The sequence below is a fragment of the Podarcis tiliguerta genome, assembly GCF_965153285.1.
Source record: "Podarcis tiliguerta genome assembly, chromosome: 11".
NCBI lineage: Eukaryota > Metazoa > Chordata > Lepidosauria > Squamata > Lacertidae > Podarcis > Podarcis tiliguerta.
The window spans coordinates 752,885-773,708 of record NC_139544.1 but is presented as its reverse complement, the minus strand read 5'-3'; the positions used below and the strand labels follow the sequence as shown (position 1 = coordinate 773,708).

The 20,824-nt window shown below is 43.0% G+C and overlaps 1 protein-coding gene across 11 annotated transcripts in view; it reads right to left on the bottom strand.

Annotated features, from left to right (window-relative positions):
- Window positions 1-20,824, bottom strand: part of TJP2 (tight junction protein 2) — an 89,402-nt gene that overhangs the window by 14,690 nt on the left and 53,888 nt on the right. For 6 of the 11 annotated variants that reach the window (XM_083403346.1, XM_083403351.1, XM_083403347.1 and 3 more), the window contains 18 exons: window positions 20,764-20,817; window positions 15,715-15,839; window positions 14,053-14,155; window positions 12,620-13,196; window positions 11,780-11,883; window positions 11,456-11,609; window positions 10,579-10,690; window positions 10,361-10,494; window positions 9,419-9,485; window positions 7,507-7,657; window positions 5,133-5,241; window positions 4,521-4,731; window positions 3,808-3,995; window positions 2,412-2,507; window positions 2,244-2,323; window positions 1,879-2,089; window positions 829-929; window positions 33-251 (listed from right to left, as the gene is read on the bottom strand). In XM_083403346.1, coding sequence (XP_083259472.1) covers window positions 33-251; window positions 829-929; window positions 1,879-2,089; window positions 2,244-2,323; window positions 2,412-2,507; window positions 3,808-3,995; window positions 4,521-4,731; window positions 5,133-5,241; window positions 7,507-7,657; window positions 9,419-9,485; window positions 10,361-10,494; window positions 10,579-10,690; window positions 11,456-11,609; window positions 11,780-11,883; window positions 12,620-13,196; window positions 14,053-14,155; window positions 15,715-15,839; window positions 20,764-20,808 — 2,787 coding nt within the window. In that variant the 5' untranslated portion in view covers window positions 20,809-20,817. Of the gene's footprint in view, window positions 1-32; window positions 252-828; window positions 930-1,878; window positions 2,090-2,243; window positions 2,324-2,411; window positions 2,508-3,807; window positions 3,996-4,520; window positions 4,732-5,132; window positions 5,242-7,506; window positions 7,658-9,418; window positions 9,486-10,360; window positions 10,495-10,578; window positions 10,691-11,455; window positions 11,610-11,779; window positions 11,884-12,619; window positions 13,197-14,052; window positions 14,156-15,714; window positions 15,840-20,763; window positions 20,821-20,824 lie in introns of all 11 variants that reach the window. The other 5 variants (XM_083403345.1, XM_083403342.1, XM_083403348.1 and 2 more) reach the window with 1 other exon arrangement.

Genomic DNA, 20,824 nt, shown 5'->3' with positions numbered 1-20,824 from the left:
GAAAAACAGCAGTCTTCTTCTGGATCTCTCACCTCCTCCTGCTGCTGCTGCACGGGCTCGGAGGACCGACTAATGGAGGAAACTCTGGGCTCGTTGATTGGCTCATCAAGCTCGTTGTCTGTGTAAGCCCCGCCTTCTCCATCGGTGTCTTCCATGTCACTGACCAGTCGGCTGTCACAGCTCAGATAGTCAGCGCCCATCGCAGTTAAGTATGACATACGGTCTTCCAGGTCATCATCCATTCCTTCCAGCTGTAAAGGGATTTTGTGATGAGGTTATGCTCTCCTTGTCACATCAGGGCTCACATTATGTAACACAGTAAGACACAATATAAAGTAGCTTCAATAGATGGGACTACCATGTACCATTAAAAGCAATGATAGCATTCCATTTTCACTACTAATAGCAACATGAGATACTGGAAGTTTTCATTAGGTTGCAATTCTCACTGGCAAAGTTTTTTGCCATTTCCCCCCAGTTAATAATAATAACAATAACAACAACAACAATAATATTATTATTTATACCCTGCCCATCTGGCTGGGTTTCCCCAGCCACTCTGGACGGCTCCCAACAGAATATTAAAAACACGATAAGACATCGAAGAGTCAATTGTGTAGAAGTGGGGGGATGCCTGTACTCTGCCTGCAATCTTGGTTGCAGTCTCCTTCTGAATTCCTGTTGCTGGGAGGTACAGGAGCGGAGAGGGCTGCTTGCTCCTGTGCTCAGGTCCTGCTTATGAGCTTCCGATGGGCATCTGATTGGCCACTGTGAGAACAAGATGCTGGCCTTACCCAAAAGGGCTGCTACATTCTTATGACCACCTACCTTTCCTTCGGAGACCCACACGGCTTCGCCTTGTTGTTGCTGAATAGTATCTTTTAGGCTGCCATACCAACCATCATTGGCTGAATTTAGATCAATAGTAGCTGCAGATATTTTTTAAAATAAAAAATGGTTATATTTTCAAAGCATTAGTCTCATACACGACACTATATTACTTCAGTCATTTTCAAAACAATGGAAACACTCCATAGTGTTAATGTTTTCCACTGATTATATAGTTATTCCAGACTCCCGAAGAAATCATTAATAAGCTTTGCTGCTGTTGCTTTTAACTGATGAGAATGCCAAGACTATTTTTTATTTTCCTATCACTTCAAACCATTGCTACTTATCCTGATTTCAGAAGGAACTGTTTTTTTATAGCATCTTTAAAATATTTTGGAAACATGATTGTATATTCTGCTATCTACTGGAAAGATGGAGCAACAGATTCTACCAGTTATGTATTTAATGTGGTGGGCAAGTTGAGAAGTTAAACTAAAAACCTTATTGTATGGATGCTTTAGCTGAGATCCTTGCATTGCAGGGCGTCCCTTCCATTATTCTGTGATGAAAGGAAGTACAGGAAAAAAGCAAGAAAGATATTTCATGCATGGGACTAAGTGACCAGCCTATTTTAAAAGCATGGGTCACACACCATCCAAATCATACCGTATTTTTCACTCTATAAGACGCACCAGACCACAAGACGCACCTAGTTTTTGGAGGAGGAAAACAGAAAAAAAAATATTCTGAATCCCAGAAGCCAGAACAGCAAGAGGGATCGCTGCGCAGCAAAAGCAGCACTCCCTCTTGCTGTTCTGGCTTCTGGGATAGCTGCGCTCCATAAGACGCACACACATTTCCCCTTACTTTTTAGGAGGGAAAAAGTGAGTCTTATAGAGCAAAAAATATGGTAATTCCTACTCGACCTCCATTGAAATAAGACTTGCTCCGTGCACTGAGAAGGGCTCTCATGTGAAATCCACTCTGCACCTAGAGATGCTTTCAAAGAAAACCAAACAAAGAAGCAAGCAACCTATTTCCACCTACCTGTGAAAAGATGCGAGCAGGTCCTCTTCAGCTTATTTGCTTGGTCATACAACTTCCGTGCGCTCTTGTTGGAGGTGGGAATTAGCCTTTGCCTCATGACTTTCACACCCTGCTTGCTATCTGGGTTGAAAAAAACTACAATTGGGAACCACTGGGTGTAGTTTAACAGATCCACGGCTTTTGGGGTCACATCCAATAGAGCATGTTTATCCTGTTAAAAGTGTAGCAATAGGAAGGTTACAGGTACAAAAAGGACAGCAAAATAACAGCATCCCCATCCCCAGTATCTCCTACTTGGCTTCCCAACGTGATAAAAAGCTAAGAGAAACAGCCCAGGGGTGGGTGGGGGGAGTGAATATGTGTACCTGCTCAATGATTTGCCTCACAGTATTCAAACGCACAACGCCGGTGGACTTTTCTGAGCCTGCATCTTTAGGCTCGGTTTCTGCAAGAATAATACAGCTATGTCATCATGTCCTTAATAATGTTTCCGTGGATCACTAAATGCTGAAGGATTGTGTTAAGAGACTTACTGGCAGCATGATACATCTCAGGCAAGTCATTGCAAAGTTTCTCCATTGCTACGTCTGCAATGGGACCAAAGATCACCACAGGGCGCCTAAAACCAGCTGAAAATAGAAAGCTGCATATGACTAGTTTCTATTTTATAATGACCAAAACAAAAAACTGTTCCCTCTAAAATACAGAAATGAATATCCCCCAAATCATCCAATCATCATAATCATCTGTAAAATACGTGAGGACATTTTGTCCTCACAAAGGGAAAAGTTCCTCACAATTCAGACATACTTTCACTGGAAATTGGCAGAGGCCAACAAACAGCAGCTGACACACTTAAGAGACAATTACTTGCAGATACCCTTCACACAATATGGCTCTGTGAAACATCTCTCACACGAGTCAGTACAGCAAATGTTCTGTTCTAACGCAGTCCAAAATAATTACTAACTCTACATCTTAGCAGCTATTGCTTCAGTGTGTTTGCTTTTGTTGAAACAATCCCTACATGTCTCTTAAATGTTATTTTAAAATAACATGTCCCTTAACACTTTTGTGCAGTCACAGGTGTGTCATGCTGAGATGCTAACTCACATTTAACCAGAATAAAGTTGGCACACTCCTTGCTAAGCTTTCCACAAGAGATATTGAAAAGAGGTCTCTTGAAAAGAGTTATTCAGATTTGAAGGGCATCATCACTATTTTGTTCCAACAAAGAACATTCAAAGCCTGTTTTTTTGAAAAAACCTATTTATTATCCTAACATATACAATAATCCACGCTTATCTATGAGAATGGACTGTATTCTAGCCAATGCAATACTAGCATGACAGCAGATAAGCTACACTTAGAGGAAAAATTAAGCATACATTTTCACAACACAGTTCAAGAAAAGGGGGCGCACAGCAGCACTGATGGAGAGAGTGCCTTGCCCTAAGTATTTACTAAGTGTATCTACAAATGAGCCAGCCTAACTTAGAAAACTGACTCACACATTACAGTTATAACAGCAGCACAACAGAAGCTCAATTGTAATGTATGAAATGCTTACATGTCTTTTTTTAACTTCTCAAAACATTATGAACACACTGTGCGTTAGTATAGTTTGTGTTTCCATATTTTGTATTGTGGACTATTCCATTATTTGGCAGCCCACAATATTCACAGGAGGGGCATGCAGAGGAACTGGTTACTGAAGGGGGGGGGACCCCTCATCTAAACAAATTTAATGTGATGTTTTGGACAGGCCACAACATGGTTGTGACCAGAGACAGACTTTACCACTTGCAGTTAGCCTAGAGATAAAGCCAGTTGGCTTGATTTGTTTAAGTTGCCAGAAAAAATCGCTGTAGCTGTCTTTTACAAATGAGGAAATGAGCTGTCAGTTTTCATATGCTGTCACTCACTCACCCTCCCGGAGCATGACTCGCTCATAGGCTGGAAATTTTGTGCTAACAGATGCAATTGCTGTCAAATCTTCACGGCTCTTCTTTAGATTCTTTTTCATTCCAGACCGTTGGCCACGCATCCGCCAGAAGTCTGCCCTGTCACTGGAGCCATCTCTTTGAGCATTTTGAACACTGGCCATCTGCTCAGCCCTGAAAAAGAAACAGCATTTAGTCCATTTGTAAAAGTCAGCAAGTCAACTTGTGTGCATTTCTGCAGGCAGAAAAGCATATCATAGACACAACTGATGCTATAAAATAGTACAGGACGGCCCCCATCACTATATTCCTATGTATGTACATGTACATATCCAAGTCTTTGGCTGCTTCCCCTAATACCTCCTGACATCAGGAGCAGGGACAGCAGTGTGACACAAAAGCCCCTTTACATGTTAGATGCATGAAGTACCGTAGGTCTTTGCCTCTAAATGTGTCGCTTTCCTCTTCTACGTAAGAGTGAAACACAACCATTTATTTATATGAGACCAAATAAAGGGGCGTAACCCAAGGACAGCCCTGGGGAAGAGGATCCCCAGTGACCCTTGTAAATAAGAATTGAGTTCTGCATGTACTTATTTACATGCTCCATCTGTTTTTGATAACACTAGACAGAGATGGAATAAACTACAAGAGAGAGTAACATCAATTATCATCATGATCTACAGGTTATTAAGATACCTGCTTTTGTTTGGAATCAGGCCCTTCTCCAACTCGCTCTCAATCCGCACAGCCAGCCAGTGACCCAGTTTTCCATCGTACAGTGTATCGACCACTCGGAAGACCTCCCCTCTGGTGAAGGCTAAGCTTTGTGGCATTTCCTTTTCACATTCAAAATGTGTCCTTATGAAGAAAGAATCTCCTCTGCCGCAGGCCATTATATCTCTGTAAACTAGTGAGAAAGACCAGATCTAGTTCAATTATTTTTCTCAGTAGGTCTATAGCAGGGCTTTGGGGACTGTCTTAGAAGACTGCTGCAGTCAGCACAAAGAAACTACCGGACATTGTAGATTTGCAAATATTTTCTATAAGAATCTGCTGTGTGCAAATGACTGAAGAGCCATTAATACAGGTAATTTTGACTTAAAATCTGCATGGAAATGAGAAGCTTTAATTATTTCTACTAACCTACTTTCTCCAATAAGATGCAGTAAAATCTTTAAATATGAACAGAGCAAAATGCAGCAGCTGACTACTGCTATATTTGCTGTTCACCTACTACACTGAGACACAGCTTGAGCTATAGATAAAAGCAGGAAGTACATAAACAAAAATTACATGCCAAGTGCCTACCATCATATTTGCTCTGGGCCAGAATTGTCACAATATCTCCTTTCGGAATTTCCAACAGGTACAGAACAGCATCCTCTCGAATAATACCTCTGAAATCTTGTGTGTTTACCTGATACAAAACCACCAAACAGATTTTAAGAGAAGATTCCTTTGATACAGACCACCAAAGAGGAAGAAGCTGGCTTTGCCTTTGTGCAAAATATTAATTTTAGCCAACCAACTTTACACATTTCTGTGTTTAATGGATGGGTTATATTCACTGAGGGCAGGAACATGTCAATCTCCCTCTCTGAACTGACTCAGAACCAATCATTTTTCTACTAGCAAGTACAACCAACTTTTAACCACTATACTTCTCCTAAAAATAATGTTTTAGATGTGTAATTTGGGGTGATCAGACACCCTTATTTGTTTCAGAACAGTTTGCCTGTTACAAGAGCTAAGTGAATACTGCATTAAAAGGTAAAGGTAAAGGTACCCCTGCCCGTACGGGCCAGTCTTGCCAGACTCTAGGGTTGTGCACTCATCTCACTCTAGAGGCCGGGAGCCAGCGCTGTCCGCAGACACTTCCGGGTCACGTGGCCAGCGTGACAAAGCTGCATCTGGCGAGCCAGCGCAGCACACGGAAACGCTGTTTACCTTCCCGCCAGTAAGCGGTCCCTATTTATCTACTTGCACCCAAGGGTGCTTTCGAACTGCTAGGTTGGCAGGCGCTGGGACCGAACGACGGGAGCGCACCCCGCCGCAGGGATTCGAACTGCCGACCTTTCGATCGGCAAGCCCTAGGTGCTGAGGCTTTTACCCACAGCGCCACCTGGGTCTGCATTGGATGAGGCTAAAACCATTGGATTGTATCCAGAGTAGACCCAATGAATCAATGGACATGGCTAACTGGTTCATTTATTGCAATGGGTCTTCTTTGAGAAGGATTTCATGGGATACTTAGCCATGGTCAGCAGCTGCATGCTTTAGAACAGAGGTCGGCAACCTAAGGCCCGCAGGCTGGTTCCGGCCCAAACGGGTTCTCAATCCGGCCCACGGACGGTCCAGAAATCGCTGCATGGTTCTGATTCATATTGTTCGGGCTGCGCCATTTCTTTCTCTCTCTCCCTGATGGCGGCGCCTCCTCCCTCCCTCCTCCTGGCTTCTCCCCCGCCCTGCGGAAGAAGGGGGCTAGCCTTTGATTGGTGCCAGCAGCATTGTTTCCTTCTCATCGGTTGCAGCTTCCTTTCCTCCTGCCTCCCTCCTTCTAGAGCCGAGAGGAAGGGGCCTGGGCTTTGTTTGTGCCAGCCCCTCTCCGGCTCTCCCCTGGCTCGCTGCTCCTTCTGCCACCGCCACCCTCCCAGGGTTCTGGGGTGTTGTTTCCCTATTTTTAACTCCGCTACCGAATGCGTCTCCCCCTCCAAGACGGGAGAGAGGAGAACACTGCAGAAGGAATTGCTCGCTGCAGGACACATGTTCTTCGCTTTCCCGTCTTGGAGGGGGAGACACGTTCGGTAGCAGAGTTAAAAATGGGGCAACAAAGCTTCGCACACCCCAGAACCCTGGGAGGGTATCTCAGAACGGAACAGATATGCTGTGGCACGGAACTGAGACCACTGGAACTTTATTATTGTTTCTTGATGGAATCTTTGGATCCTGTAGTAACAAGAGAGTGTGCATGCGCGTGCGCGCTCTGGCCTGCGGCAAGGTTTGAGGGACAGTGATCTGGCCCTCTACTTTAAAAGGTTGCTGACCCCTGCTTTAGAATGCCTGAAGAAGACTTAAAGTTCTTTTAAAACAAGTGATGCCCAGGAGGCTGCTGGGAGGAACGTGAGCTCAGAAATCAATCAGTTCAGATCAGAAGGAATACAGTGGTACCTTGGGTTACAGACACGTCAGGTTACAGACGCTTCAGGTTACAGACTCTGCTAATCCAGAAATAGTACCTCGGGTTAAGAACTTTGCTTCAGGATGAGAACACAAATCACGTGGCGGCAGCAACAGGAGGCCCCATTAACTAAAGTGGTATCTCAGATTTAGGACAGTTTCAGGTTAAGAACGGACCTCTGGAACAAATTAAGTTCTTAACCCAAGGTACCACTGTAGTACTATTCTGTACTGTAAGCCTTCACAAAGATTGGTGGAAAACACAATAGAATGATAACTAGGTAACAATTGCCTCAGCTGGGTTGTCAAGATGCTGCCAGAGGTTTTAACGTAACAAGTTGCTTCAGCAACTGTTTTTAAATTAGGAATCCCCTCCAAGGTTTTGAAACAAACACATTTACTAAAATATTATTTTAAAAGAACTTTCATAGCTAGTTATATTGAAATACAGCAATTTCTCCAGTGAACTGTGCAAGAAAACAGCGCTATGCAGAACCATGTATACCTTAAGAATCTGGTCTCCCTCTTGTAGGCCTTCCTGCTCTGCAGAGGTACCTTCTTGAATTCCAGCAACAAATATTCCTACATCATTCCCACCTGCCAGCCTGATGCCCACGCTGTCACCTTTCTTGAACTTCACCATCTTTGTACCAGGACTTGAGAAAGAAAAGGAGTTTTAGAGATGATTTGAGTCGTGTAAGAGCATTTCATGTGTAAGCACATGAAAGCTGAGGCAACGTAGTCCCCATGTGAAGACATCAGCATCACAAACCTACACATTTAAAGCAGCCATGGGATTACAAAAGTACAGGGATTTCCACCACACTTATTTCATGTGCTGTATACTGAAACATAGTGGTAGGGGGAAGGTTGACATAAAACAGTGCACACCGTGAGCTAGTAGTCAACTCTGTGGTCACCAATGGAAAAAAAGGCAGCCACAATAATGGGAACAACTCTGTCTCCCTGTGAACACAGTCCGTTGCATCCTAGCCGTTTTACACAATTGTGTATTCACAGGTGTGAGCGCTTGGTGGGACTGGACATTGTGAGCAGACACATGAGATCCCAGGCTGCAGTGACCTGTATCTACAGATCTGATCAGAAGCAGATGCCAAGAACTGACCGTCTACTGCAGTGCCACTGCTGCATTTCTTAACATGGTTAGGAGACTAGAAGTGCCTCAGAGCCTCCTTCCAACTCAGGTGTGCAAATTCCTTTTTTATGTATCTCCCACTAAGAGATAATTATGATTAATATTACAGCTACTCCTGCAATTTCAACTACCATAGGGTTGGTACCAAACCACAATTTGCAACCCTCTTTGGAAGTTAATTTTGCAAATTGTGGCTTTGGCTAAACTATGATTACACCTAATTTTGATGTATACATGTAATGATGTTGGGAAATCTTAGCAAGTTAAAACTTTGGCTCATGAAAAAGAAGAGCATTATGGGAGAGCCAAATGCTGTAGAATCCTGGGAAAGTGTATCTGGTTTTTAATTGCCGAATTCCTGTCTTCAGAAGTGTAAATTGGGTGTCTCCTTCCTCTGTAGGAAAGGGAGTTTCTAGTTGATTTGTTGTTCTTGACACCTGGCTGTTATCTGGCTAATTTACAACTCAAAGAATCTGGACTGTGTCTGGGAATGCTTTAATCTTCAAGGTCTTTTGATAAGCAGGATTCAGCTGTCTCCTAACAAGCCTGAGCTATGTTCCTCCATGTAACCATTGCCGAAATGTTAATTAATCTAAAGACCTGATTGGATTAAGTTTTGAATCCCCCTGGGTTCAAGAGGGATAAAACCTTAGGAAACTAACTTGCAAAATGCAGACCTTTTCGCAGCCCATCTTGCCAGGCAACCCATCTTGCCTAGCACACCTTGCCATGTGAGACCATCATCATGCAAAGGGCCTGCCCTGATGCCGGAGTGTGAGTATGTTCTGTAGTTAGTGATACTAAATAATGTTTTTATTTTTTGTTTGGGATTTGTAAGAGATGTGCCAACTTTTATGTTCTGAATAATCTTTCTTTTTAATAAATCCTGGGAAAGGACTTTTTCCTGCTTTTGTCTTTTGTGCCTTTCTGCCCGGGAAGCTGAACCACTTAGTTGCCTACCAGAGCCTGTTGGATTTCTGTCTGCCTCACAGTAAAGTGACACAGAGGGGGGCAGCCTGGTAAAGCTGAAGAGTAATCACCTTCCTTATGTTACTTTTTGGGGGCTGTTCTGAGATAAGGAAGTGGTGGCAGCAAACTACTGTTCTGTTTTTTGTGTTCTGAAAAAGCTTTCACATGCCGGTCTCTCTTCCTGCCGGTCCTGCCGGATTTGGAGGACGGCTTGGAGAGGTGGAGAGGGCGCGCGAATGCTACAATACATATTTAAGGTATGAAAGTAATAGGTGAAATATAAAACACATACCCATATATTGCTAGGTCTTCAGGACTTGGCTGAAGGAACGTTCTTGGGGCTGGCTTGGGCTGAACAACTGTATGTATTAAAAAACAACATGATGCACACAGAATCATAGAACTAGCTTCCATTTTGTTTCTAAATAACACAAAAGACAGAAATGAGTAAAAAGAAGAATGTTTAGGGTATCTAAATATTTTTATTTAGAAATAACTTTCACTTTCTTCCTATTAGTCTATTTAAGATTGTAATCTATAGGCAGTCAGCACCAAAAGTATTCAATACCAAGAGACAGCTGAACTATAAATTCCAAGATGATACTAAATATGGACAAAAAATTATTTTCCAACTATGTAATCCCCTCAACTAGGATTCTCTTAAGTTGGTTTACCTGAATATCACAAATCAGATCTCAAAGGCCAACCAGCCTTTTCTGGTACAAGGCTTTAAATGTCTCTATGTTTAATACATTCTGCCAATATTAATTCTATTATAACAGAGGAAGGAAAATATTTTTCTTTTTACATTTGCATTTATTTCACAAGCTCAGTTTGCTGTAGTGCCCCTCTTTTACGTTTACACGAAGTTTACCAGTAAAAAACAAAAAACGTGTGAAACGCATACAGTTTTATTGGGCTGCCTCAGCTTATTTTCTGTTTCAAAACAACAATTGCTAACAGACAAACTGAAAGATAATTTGGTATGCAGTTGGTGTGCTGAAAAAGACAAGCGGTCTTCTCTCCCGTCTATAAAAGTAGCTTAGGGGAAGGATTCTTAATGCACCAGAGTAGATTATTAGAAGGGAAAGCCTGGAGCAGCAGAAATGAAATGTACTTCCTAAAAATCATCTGCGTTAACAACTGATCAGGTTTTATATTTCTATTAATGAAGCAAGGCTGCTCCTCCTATTGAAATTAAAGCATTTCAAAGTCGAGAGAGAGTGAAACTGACCTGGAGGATCATCTTGGTACTTGGGTTCACTATTTGTCTCTGGGATTAAAGCAGCAGTGAGATCACCGGTTGATCTAAAAGGCGTAGGCGTTGCTCCCATTTTGAATAGTCTGCTGGCTGGATCTTCTTTTGCACTTAAAACAAAATCCACAAAGTTAATAGAAAAGTTGAGGATCTAGTAACCGTAACAGATATAAGTGACACCACGTCCTTCCTACCTCTGTTTTTCCTTTAGCTTTTCGTTGGAAGAATGAGAATCTAAATCTGAATGGTGCAGCCTCCTATCTTCCTGAGGGGAGCAAGACCTGTTTGACTCTATTTCAGAAATATCTGTTGAGAGAGGAGAGCATAAATTTAGCTGCACAATAAACATTTGAACATCCTTGTTGGTTTTATTGACATTATACTGGAGTGCTCCTCCCCCTTCACATAGAAGAGAGAGCTTTGGCTTAGTTAAAGCAGGACCTGTGAACTTAAGGCAGCCCACAAGAGGTAGATGGGAGCATGAAAGGAACATGCAGGACCAACACTCATGCCCAGTTACATAAACCATCATTAGGAAGCTGGGAAAGTTACATGCAAAGTGGCCTTCTAGCCACCAGATCCATGACCTCATGATCACTTCATATCTGGCACTGAATACAGTTTTTCCTTCCCAGGAAAAATGCCATGTAAGAAGTGAGCTTTAGTGGGCAGCCTGCACATGCTCAGAGGTAGTCTCTTTCCCAGCCAGCCTATGGATACAACAGAACAGCATGACCAATGAATGCAATGGAAGTGAAGAAACCTGGTATGAAAAACACATTCTGTGGCATATTCTTAGCTCATATTGGCCTTGGCTTGGGGCAAAGGAACTCACCCACATGCCTTGTCTTGACTCAAGAAATTTGGTCACACTTCAGACCAGTTACTGGTACAGATTTCCAAGTCTCAAAATCTGTACCACAAAAAACACACAAGCTTTTACACTTAGCAACTTTTGTTTTGTGTCTAATTGAGTACATTTCTGTGAGGGTATATTTTTATTTATTATCACATACTGCAAATAAATACTTAAATAGGAAAGTGACTTTAGCTCCGCTTCTAAGCTCTCACCTTCTATTTCTGACTCGCTGTCATGCATGGAAGGAATGTTGATGAGGGTTTGTTTTCTGTCCCTTAGGACAACCAACTGGAGTTTTCCTCTTGATTTCTCAATCAATTTTCTGGCATCAAATAAAGACATATTCTCTGTCACTGTACCATTGATCTGGATGTGTGAGACAAACATATTTACTTACACTTTCAGCACAAACGGTTCTGATAGATCAGTTCAGAGCTGAATCTCCATTCACTAATTGCAAATGGACAGGAAAACTTGCAAAGTGTCCATCTCCCCAAAAACATAAGAAATTAAGGGCCCTTAATACAAAAACGTACTTTGAGAATGATGTCCCCTTCGTGCAAATTGCCATCCTTGGTTGCCAGCCCCGTGCTGGTCATTTCTTTGATGAAAATCTGACTTCCAAGTCGAAGGCCATATTCTGCAAGTGGAACAATAAGAGACAGTTTTGCAGCTTGACACATGAAGCATGCTACATGCCACTGGTTTCCAATATATGCAAGTGGAGGGAGCCATCAATGGTATTTTGTCTTTCTCAGTGGATTGGAAGACAAAGGGGGACCTGAGCAATGCAGCTGTGGCACATCAGGGCAAATAGACTCTACTGGTCAGGTAGGGAGGGTCACCAAGATTTTACATATAGCTACTAAACTGGCTGACTGCCTGGGATGCAAAAATAAGGAAGTATCAAGTGCCAGGGCAAGGTACCATGCAGGGCTGGCAGGCAAGTTCAGCTTCATGGGTTCCTGATCTGACCGAGTTCCATGCTAGCTTGTGGGCTCCTAATGTTGAGAAAAAGAAGTGGATCAAATTGCTTGCCCTATATTCTGTAAACCAAGGTATACATTTAAATTTAAGGCATCTTTGGGTCCTTCTCAGTAGTTTTGACACCGTGGAGTGTGTACCATACGTTCCTCTAGGACGTTTACATGGCACTTTGTCCACAATATATTTGTAAGGTATCCTAAAATTTTTGTCTTGTTTAATTCTTTGTGCTTGTGTAAATTTCAGAAAACAATAAGGAAAAAATAAAAACTGTGAGGTGCCAAGCAAACAGAGGTTTGCAATCAATGGGTTAAACGGCCAAGGGGAGAGGAGGTAAAAGCAAGGAGGAGGCATTCCTTTCAACCTCCCACCAAAGGATGCTGGGCACTTGCCTTCATTTGATCTGCTTTTTGTGAGGAGAACATTAACTGGCCCACTGGGGTCCTGATGTGCTCCATAGTCATACTGAGGCTGCAATTCAGGGGAAGGGCTGCGGGAATTAAGCCGGTCTCTGCTCCCGCTCTTGGCTTCCCTCTCATGAGGGGCTTCAAGACGGGGTCTCCAGTCGTAGTCTCGGGGCACACTACGATCGCCACCATAGCGCCGGTCATATTCATCCTCTCTATCCACACTCCTGCCTCTGCTTCGGGGTCTTTGGTATTCGTGGTCAAAGCTCCTCTCTCTGTCCATGCTCCGGCCGCGATTTTGATCGCGACTGTAGCTGCGCTCTCTGCTGTGCTGGCGCCCCCGGTCGCGGCCAGTCCTGTAGCCCCGGTCCAGGTGGTCTCCCCAGCTCTGGCTCCGGCCCCCATTCCCACTATACCAACTCCTTTCACTGTAGCCACTTCGAGTGCTTCTGCCATCAAACTCGGCACGACTATCCATAACTTCAAAGGCCCGGTAGTCATAGTCCAGAGAGGGGCTTCTTCTCACAGCTGGGAGCTGCACTTGGCGAGGTCTTTTAACTATCTGTTTGCAAAAATGAGAACAATTTTGTATTTCCTTGTAAAAGCCACAATCATTTTACTTTCAGCTGCAAATAATTTATCACTATGCTTATAAAACCCAACTTAGACGCAATGTAGCAGAGCTACATTGGGACGCGGGTGGCGCTGTGGGTTAAAGCCTCAGTGCCTAGGGCTTGCCGATCAAAAGGTCGGCGGTTCGAATCCCCGCGTGGGGTGCGCTCCCGCTGTTCGGTCCCAGCGCCTGCCAACCTAGCAGTTCGAAAGCACCCCTGGGTGCAAGTAGATAAATAGGGACCGCTTACTAGCGGGAAGGTAAACGGCGTTTCCGTGTGCGGCTATGGCTCGCCAGAGCAGCGATGTCACGCTGGCCACGTGACCCGGAAGTGTCTTCGGACAGCGCTGGCCCTTGGCCTCTTTGAGTGAGATGGGCGCACAACCCTAGAGTCTGTCAAGATTGGCCCGTACGGGCAGGGGTACCTTTACCTTTACCTTTTAGCAGAGCACTTCAGCCAAGCTGGCATTCCATGCAGCTGCTCCACAGTTAAGATGCCAGCAGAATGCCCACCTAAACAGCAGGTCACTGGTGCAGAGAAAAGCCTGTGCACTCACTGAGCACCTTTAAACATGATAATCAGCTTCGCAGGTAAATGCTTTTTACAAGACATCAGCATCTCTACAGCAGGCCTGAGAAATCTCCTCCCTTCCCACCCTTTCCATTTAAAATATTACAGTTTTTGTCTACCAAAGATCAGGTCTTTATACTTCAGACGTATTAATACTTATTTTAAGTGCAGAGTGGAATTAACTTCTCCTTAATGATTGAATGCAAATATTTCTGCAAATACTTGTTAACTTACAATGGTAGCCACTTTCCCACTTTTCCTTAACTGCTGCACAGCAAAAGAATGGGCCACATTTTCCATGGGTGTATTATTAACCATAACCACTCTATCGTTCTCTCTGCAAAACAGAAGCATGTTGTCAATTAGAAAATACTAACATTGATCAAAGGGGGGGGGTTGTTTATTTATTGCCTTCATATCCCTCCTTTTTCTCCATGGAACTCAAAGTGACTTACATTATTCTCCCCCTCCTCATTTATTCCCCACAACAACCCTGTGAGGTAGGTTAGGCTGAGCGTGAGCAACTGGCCCCAGGTCACCCAGGGAGCTTTCTGGTTGAGTGGGGACTGGGGTCAGTCCAGCCCTACTGCCGGGGCAGAGATCTCCACATGCTCCCCCACCTCAATCCATTATGGGGAACTGGTTGCCTGCGTTTGCCTCCTCTGCCCCCATCCAGCCCCCTCTACTTAGCTCAGTCGAGAAATGGGGACACGGAAGCCATGAACAGGCCCCCCAGGCCTTTTCCTATGCTGCCATTCTTAGTTCCTGAGCACATAAGGGGAGAAGACGGGGCTCTGCAATGTTCAAGCACTGCAGCCAGAGTAGTCCTGAACTGGGCTCGTTTATCTCTACAGTAACATTATGTTCCGTTAAATTCAGTATAAGACAAATGATATTTGCTTAATAACATAAGCAATGTCTCATTATAATTGTAGGTCAACATTGCTGGAAAGTTGAAGATTTCCTCCCTTTGTTGTTTTACATTTAATTGTCCTCACAACATATTCCCAGAGCCTAATCCCATAGACATCAATTTCCAATGACCAAAACACAAGCAAAGAAATGGAACACATGAGGCCTGTCAACATCCTTCCAGTCCTAATGCCCAGGCTCCTTGTTCAGTCTTCACCACTACGGGGCAGAGAGCGACATTTTCATTAGCACACCCTCCTTTATTAAACCAGTGTAGCTTTCATGAATTTGCTACAGCCTGTCCCAACCAGGTGCCTCCAGATGCTCTGGACTATCCCATCAGCCCCAGCCAGGACATACAACCAATCATAGAATTCTGAGGTTTGGGATCTAAAGGCAGGGATCTGCAGGCCAACGCAGATGCTACGGAAGCAGCTGGGGGCCGCGGGTCCAGCATGAACCTTGCTGCCTGCATAACAAACATGCAGCTCCCGTACGGCATTCCCCTGCCCCTGAGATGCTCTTACCTGGATGCATCCCACAGCTGAGCAGGGATTTTGGTCAGTGTCTAGTGTGTTAGCCACTATGCAAGGTTGCCTAAAAGTAAAGCTATCTAGGCTGGATACAGCCTCATAGATAAAAATGGCAGGATCAAATAATTACACAAATTTTGTGAAATCTATGCCTTCCCAATTACCGTATTTTTGCTCTGTAGGACGCACTTTCCCCCTCCTAAAAAGTAAGGGAAATTGTGTGTGCGTCTTATGGAGCAAATGCAGGCTGCGCGGCTAAGCCAGAAGCCAGAACAGCTAGAGGGAGCTCCCTTTGAAGAATTTTTTTTCTTGCATTCCCCCTCTAAAAACTACGTGCGTCTTATGGTCAGGTGCGTCTTATGGAGTGAAAAATACGGTATATTTGTGTTTTGCAAACAAATTATCAGAGCAAAGAGAGGCAGGCGCTACTGCTACAAGCATGTTTACTTACTGAAGTAATCCATCTGCTGGGCCACCTGCAAGGACATCTGACACAACTATGGATGTTTCGCCATTTTCAAAATGAGGGTTGTCTCTGCCACCAGAAACTGCAATCCCAAACCCTCGCTTTGAGTCCTAAAGGGAAAAGAGGGAGGAAAAACGCTCTTTTTAAAAAACAAAACAAAAAATAGAGCCACAATAGAATTTGAAATTGTTAGAATACCAAAATAGAGGCATAGTTAGACCAGTGATTCCCAAACTCCCACCACCGCCGACTTGACCTCTTGAAAATTGCTCAGGGACCTCTGGGAGAGAGGAATGGTGATTGGGCTGTCTTTCTGTTAGTTGCCACTGACAGAAGATAATTATGTAGTGATTGGTAATAGTCAGACAGATAGTGTGGCCATTAAATCACTCTGGAGACAAGGGTGACCTGGGAGTTAACCTCAAAATGCTTGGATCCAAGCTGCTTTTCTGCTGCCTGAGCCTCGCAGCTTGGATGGGAGTCAGAACAAACTGGCAAGCTGAGGAGTAATGCCATCATGCCCAAACACTACGTAATCACCTTTTAAAACAAACAGTAAGCAAGGTAAAGAATCACACATTTCCTTTTCAAAACATCTCTGGGACAAGGAAACTGCAACGAGACACCCCCCCCCCCCCCATCTACTGGGGGAAATCTACAATGTGAAAATCTGTAAGTACCATCTCCTGTTGTTGAGAAAACAGAAAGGAAACTAATTGTTAGAGTGTCTAAAGCAAAGTGAAAGGCCTGATTTATGGTGGACAAGGATTAAAATGGATGATAGGAATCAATATGTGAAAAATCTTTAATCCTTTTTCTGCTTCCTGTCACTAAAGAACTGGAAAAACTGAAAGTTATGCAGCCGTCATGAGGAAGGTGCTTTGAGACACAGTTGCAGCTGCAGTTTTAAAGGGGAAATTTTAAAGTGGATTGAGGGGCTACTAATATGCAGAACATCAAAAGCATCCAGCATGGCAAAGGTATTGTTGGATCTCCCAGTGATGGTTGGTATTGTTCAACAGTTGATGACTGCACAATAAAAAATGATTGGATCAATGTTTGAGCAAGAAAATGAGCCAGAGGGATCTGACGTGGAAAATGGAAATGGGGAATATTCAGAGGCTTCAGAACAAATGGATAAAATGTTGGCAGGACTAGATCAAGAAATAATTAAATTGAAAGAAGCAGTTGCTGCTGCTGAAATGGAAATGACTTCCATACAAGAATTTGGAGAAGGAGAAGATAAAATCACAAATGGTGATACGGAGAATTATTTTGATATGGTGCTGATGGAGTTGAAAGCAAAAAAAAAGCTTGGGGAAAACTTCAGTCCTGGCCTTTCTTTAGCTCTAGCAGAGAGAAAGTATTCTGCATACAATCTGGAGCAAATTCACAGAAGGATGCTATTAAAATTATGGTGCTGTCTCTGAAAAAAGAAAAAAGAAAATGGAAGGTCCTAGAGGAGATCGTAAACGCAACAGGAAATGAAACTGAAGAAGTGGAACTGGACATGAACCAGTGGCTATACACTGGGACCTCGGGTTACATACGCTTCAGGTTATAGACTCCGCTAAGCCAGAAATAGTGTTTCCGGTTAAGAACTTTGCTTCAGAATGAGAAAAGAAATTGTGCTCTGGCGGCGTGGCGGCAGCAGGAGGCCCCATTAGCTAAAGTGGTGCTTCAGGTTAAGAACAGTTTCAGGTTAAGTACAGACCTCCGGAACGAATTAAGTACTTAACCTGAGGTACCACTGTATGATGAAAAGAAAAATCATGGAACATTGGCCCAATGTAGAGTAGAGAGACTTGTCAAGGATGTAATGATTTATTATTATTCAATATGGAGTAATTATGGGAATTAATGGAGGTAAATTTAAAATAAAAAATATGGTTGACATTTAACAACAACAACAACACCACCACCTGGGACCTAGGGATGGGCAATGTATCAATATATTAACCAAAATTGATTGGACGTCCACATCCTGGTAAAAGTTTCATAATTTTTGGACTTCCGGGTTGGTGCCTCCGGTAATGGTGGAATTCCTCTGATCGGGAGGAATTTGCCTCGTGGAAATCTGGGTCTGTCCGCCACAGCGAAGGCGGGGACCCGTTAAAAATCACAGGTGGGCACCCTTTGCGCCTCCCCTACTCGCGGGGAAACCCGGTTTCGGGGATCCGGAGCGACGTGGGGTGAGTGGCGCGGTGCTTCGAATCGTCTGCTTCTTCCACGGAGCGAAGCCGCACAGCTGTTGCCGGAGAGCACTGACTTTTTCTTGTGGACAATTTGACTTCAAAGTAATTACCCGTGAGTAGAGCTGAAGCGGGAAAATTGGATTTCTAAAAGTTTAACTTAATTTGGCATCGAAACGAGGAGGTTTAACACAGGAAGTCCGCCTCCCCCTTTTGTAAATAGACTGAAGCAATGAGGCTGCAAGCTGAAGTCTTGGAAAGCCCTTTGTAAAAGAATAAATTTCCATCGGTAAAGAATATTAAACCCCTCTTGGAGGCAGGAGAAGAGGGGGGGAAGCTGTGGACTGAGTATGCCTGCAGGAGAGAGTGAGGAGAGATAAAATACCGCCGCTCTGATCCTGGAAACGGGCTGCTAGCAGGCAGGTCTTTTGGAATGCGTATTGACAGTGCTTAGAACGTTCTTTGACAGCTACCTAAATAAGAGAGATACATTGTTTCTACTGTCTTTGGCTGTTTCTAAAAAGGAGTAAAAGTAACTGAAAAAGGAGTAAAAGTAACTGAAAACTGAAACTTACTTTGGATTGTTGGAACTTTGTTTAAAAGAAGACATTATTGACTAATATAAAAAGAAAATACTTCCCTCTAGTGGAAGGCTTTGAAACTGGTTGTTTTGCAAGAGCTGGGCTAAGGGAATTTCCAGCTGTAAGATAAAAAACTGTGAGACTCTGGGACTGACCTTGAATCTCTTAAGTGTTATGGCAAATGGAAAGGAAAAAACAGATCAGTCAACTGCTGAAAAAACATTAAGGCCCAGGAGAGGCTCGACATCAGGTTTTTCCGCTTCTCCTGTTGATGCCTTTCCATTAGTACAATCAAAACCAAGAGGAATGTTGACAGAAGAAGTCTTAGTGGATGGATTAAATAAGATAAATGACTCATTGGTACAGCTAAACAGAAAAACAGATATGATAAATGCGAAGGTTGATGCTACAACTATTAAAATTGACTTAAATACAGAAAGCATAAATAGTCTGAGACAAAAGGTGAACATTAATACAGAAATCATTCAGAAATTGATACAGGAATCTACTCTGATACGGCAAACTGCAGAGGAAGACAAGGAGGAAGCGGTTGCTGATGAATCCGAAGTTCGGCACAAGTAGAGAAAGAGAGTCCCAGCCCTGCAGAAGCATCTTGATGAACATGAGGTGACGCTTGCTAAGAGTGAACTTAAAGAAAAACAGATGAATTTGAGGATTGGAGCCCTACTTGAATTGGGAGGGGGAAAGCTTGATAGACTTTCCCATACAGGAATTTGCTGAATCTTGGAACTTGGACTAGGCCCAGGGAGAGCTTGGAGTTCTGGGGGCCCTTGGACATGGAGGAGGAGGGAGAAAGGAGAAGAATAGATTAAGAGACTGTTTGGTCGCCCTTTGTGCTGGAGAGGAGAGGGATGGAATTTTGGGTTGGCATCACCAGAAGAGCCTGGAAGTGCAGCAGTCAACAGTGGAGACTTCTAAAGATGCCTCGAAATATCTTTTGGATCTTGGGCCTAACTATGGAGATACTGTTGCCCTGCTGAGAAGGAATAAAATCATCTTCAGGTAGAAGTTCCCCCAAGGACTATCTTTCAGTTTTAAAAGAAGGAAAATAAAAATAGGATCAGTAGAGGACAAAGTAAAGTTCTTCTTTAAATACGAAGAAGGTTGATGGACTATATGGAATTGGCGGAAAGGACTGGTAGAATCCGGGACCAGGGAGAAGAGTCGGTGGAAGAAGATTGGAAAAAGTTTAAAGACTATTTATAGAAATATTGTAAAACTATGAATGTTAGAATAATGCTGGAATGAAGTTACATGGCTTAAGTAGAAATGTTATAAGGAATTAAGTGTAAATAGATTAATAGAGTATTAAAGGGAAAAATAAAGTTAGAAATTATTAAGATGATTACAGGATAGAAAACAGAGGATGGAAAGGAATTGCTGAAACAATTAATAGAAGTGGAATACAAAAAGGGAGGCGTGAGGAGGTCGTGGAAATAAGTGAATGAAAGATAAGATGTTGAAACTGATGGATGTGTTTGATGTATTTTAAACTGTTTTTGTATTGTATTGTGTTGTATTGTATTGTTTTTTTCTCTTCTTTCTTTCTTTTTTATTTTTATTCGACTTTTTCTTTGGAATTGTTGGAAAAGTAAAACATTATTTTAAAAAAAAGTTTCATAATTTTTGACATGGTGATACATCGCGAAGCATGATGTGCTCATGTGCTATGTAAGAAATTGTGATGTGGGAAAAACCGTGAAGCCAGTCATCGCTTCTCTCATGATTCCTGCCACCCCTGTTCCTCTGTACTATATACAGCTGTAACAATATGTTAAAGGTAAGTAAAAATGTATCGGTTTTAGACCCCGAAGTAGTAGAAGATGCCAGGACATTACCCTGGTAACATTACATGGTTACGTCCTTATTTTAGACATTGTTATATATTAGTATATCATGGTGACTAGCTGGTGATATATCGGGATGTTGAAAACCAGACATCGTTCAGCCCTTCTGAATGTGATGTTGATGTGAGCTCTGGAATTTTAAATATTTTAATAGTTATGCAGAAATGTATTGCTGTGAATTTAAATACACTGCTGGAGCAAAAATAAAAATGTAAGGGTGGAACAAAACTATTTAGCATAGTTTAACAGTTCTAGTTAACAATTTTTAAAATGTTTCACAAGGAAAATTGATCAATAAGGTTAACGGGTTATGTCAGATTTACTAACACAATGGCACATGCAAAAAGGGGGAAAGGGACTATTAGAAAAAAAGGACCAGAAATAACCTCTCACCCTTTGTAAGGTCACTGTATACTGTTCCCATATCAGCTCTTCCATGCCTGGGGCCTGCTGG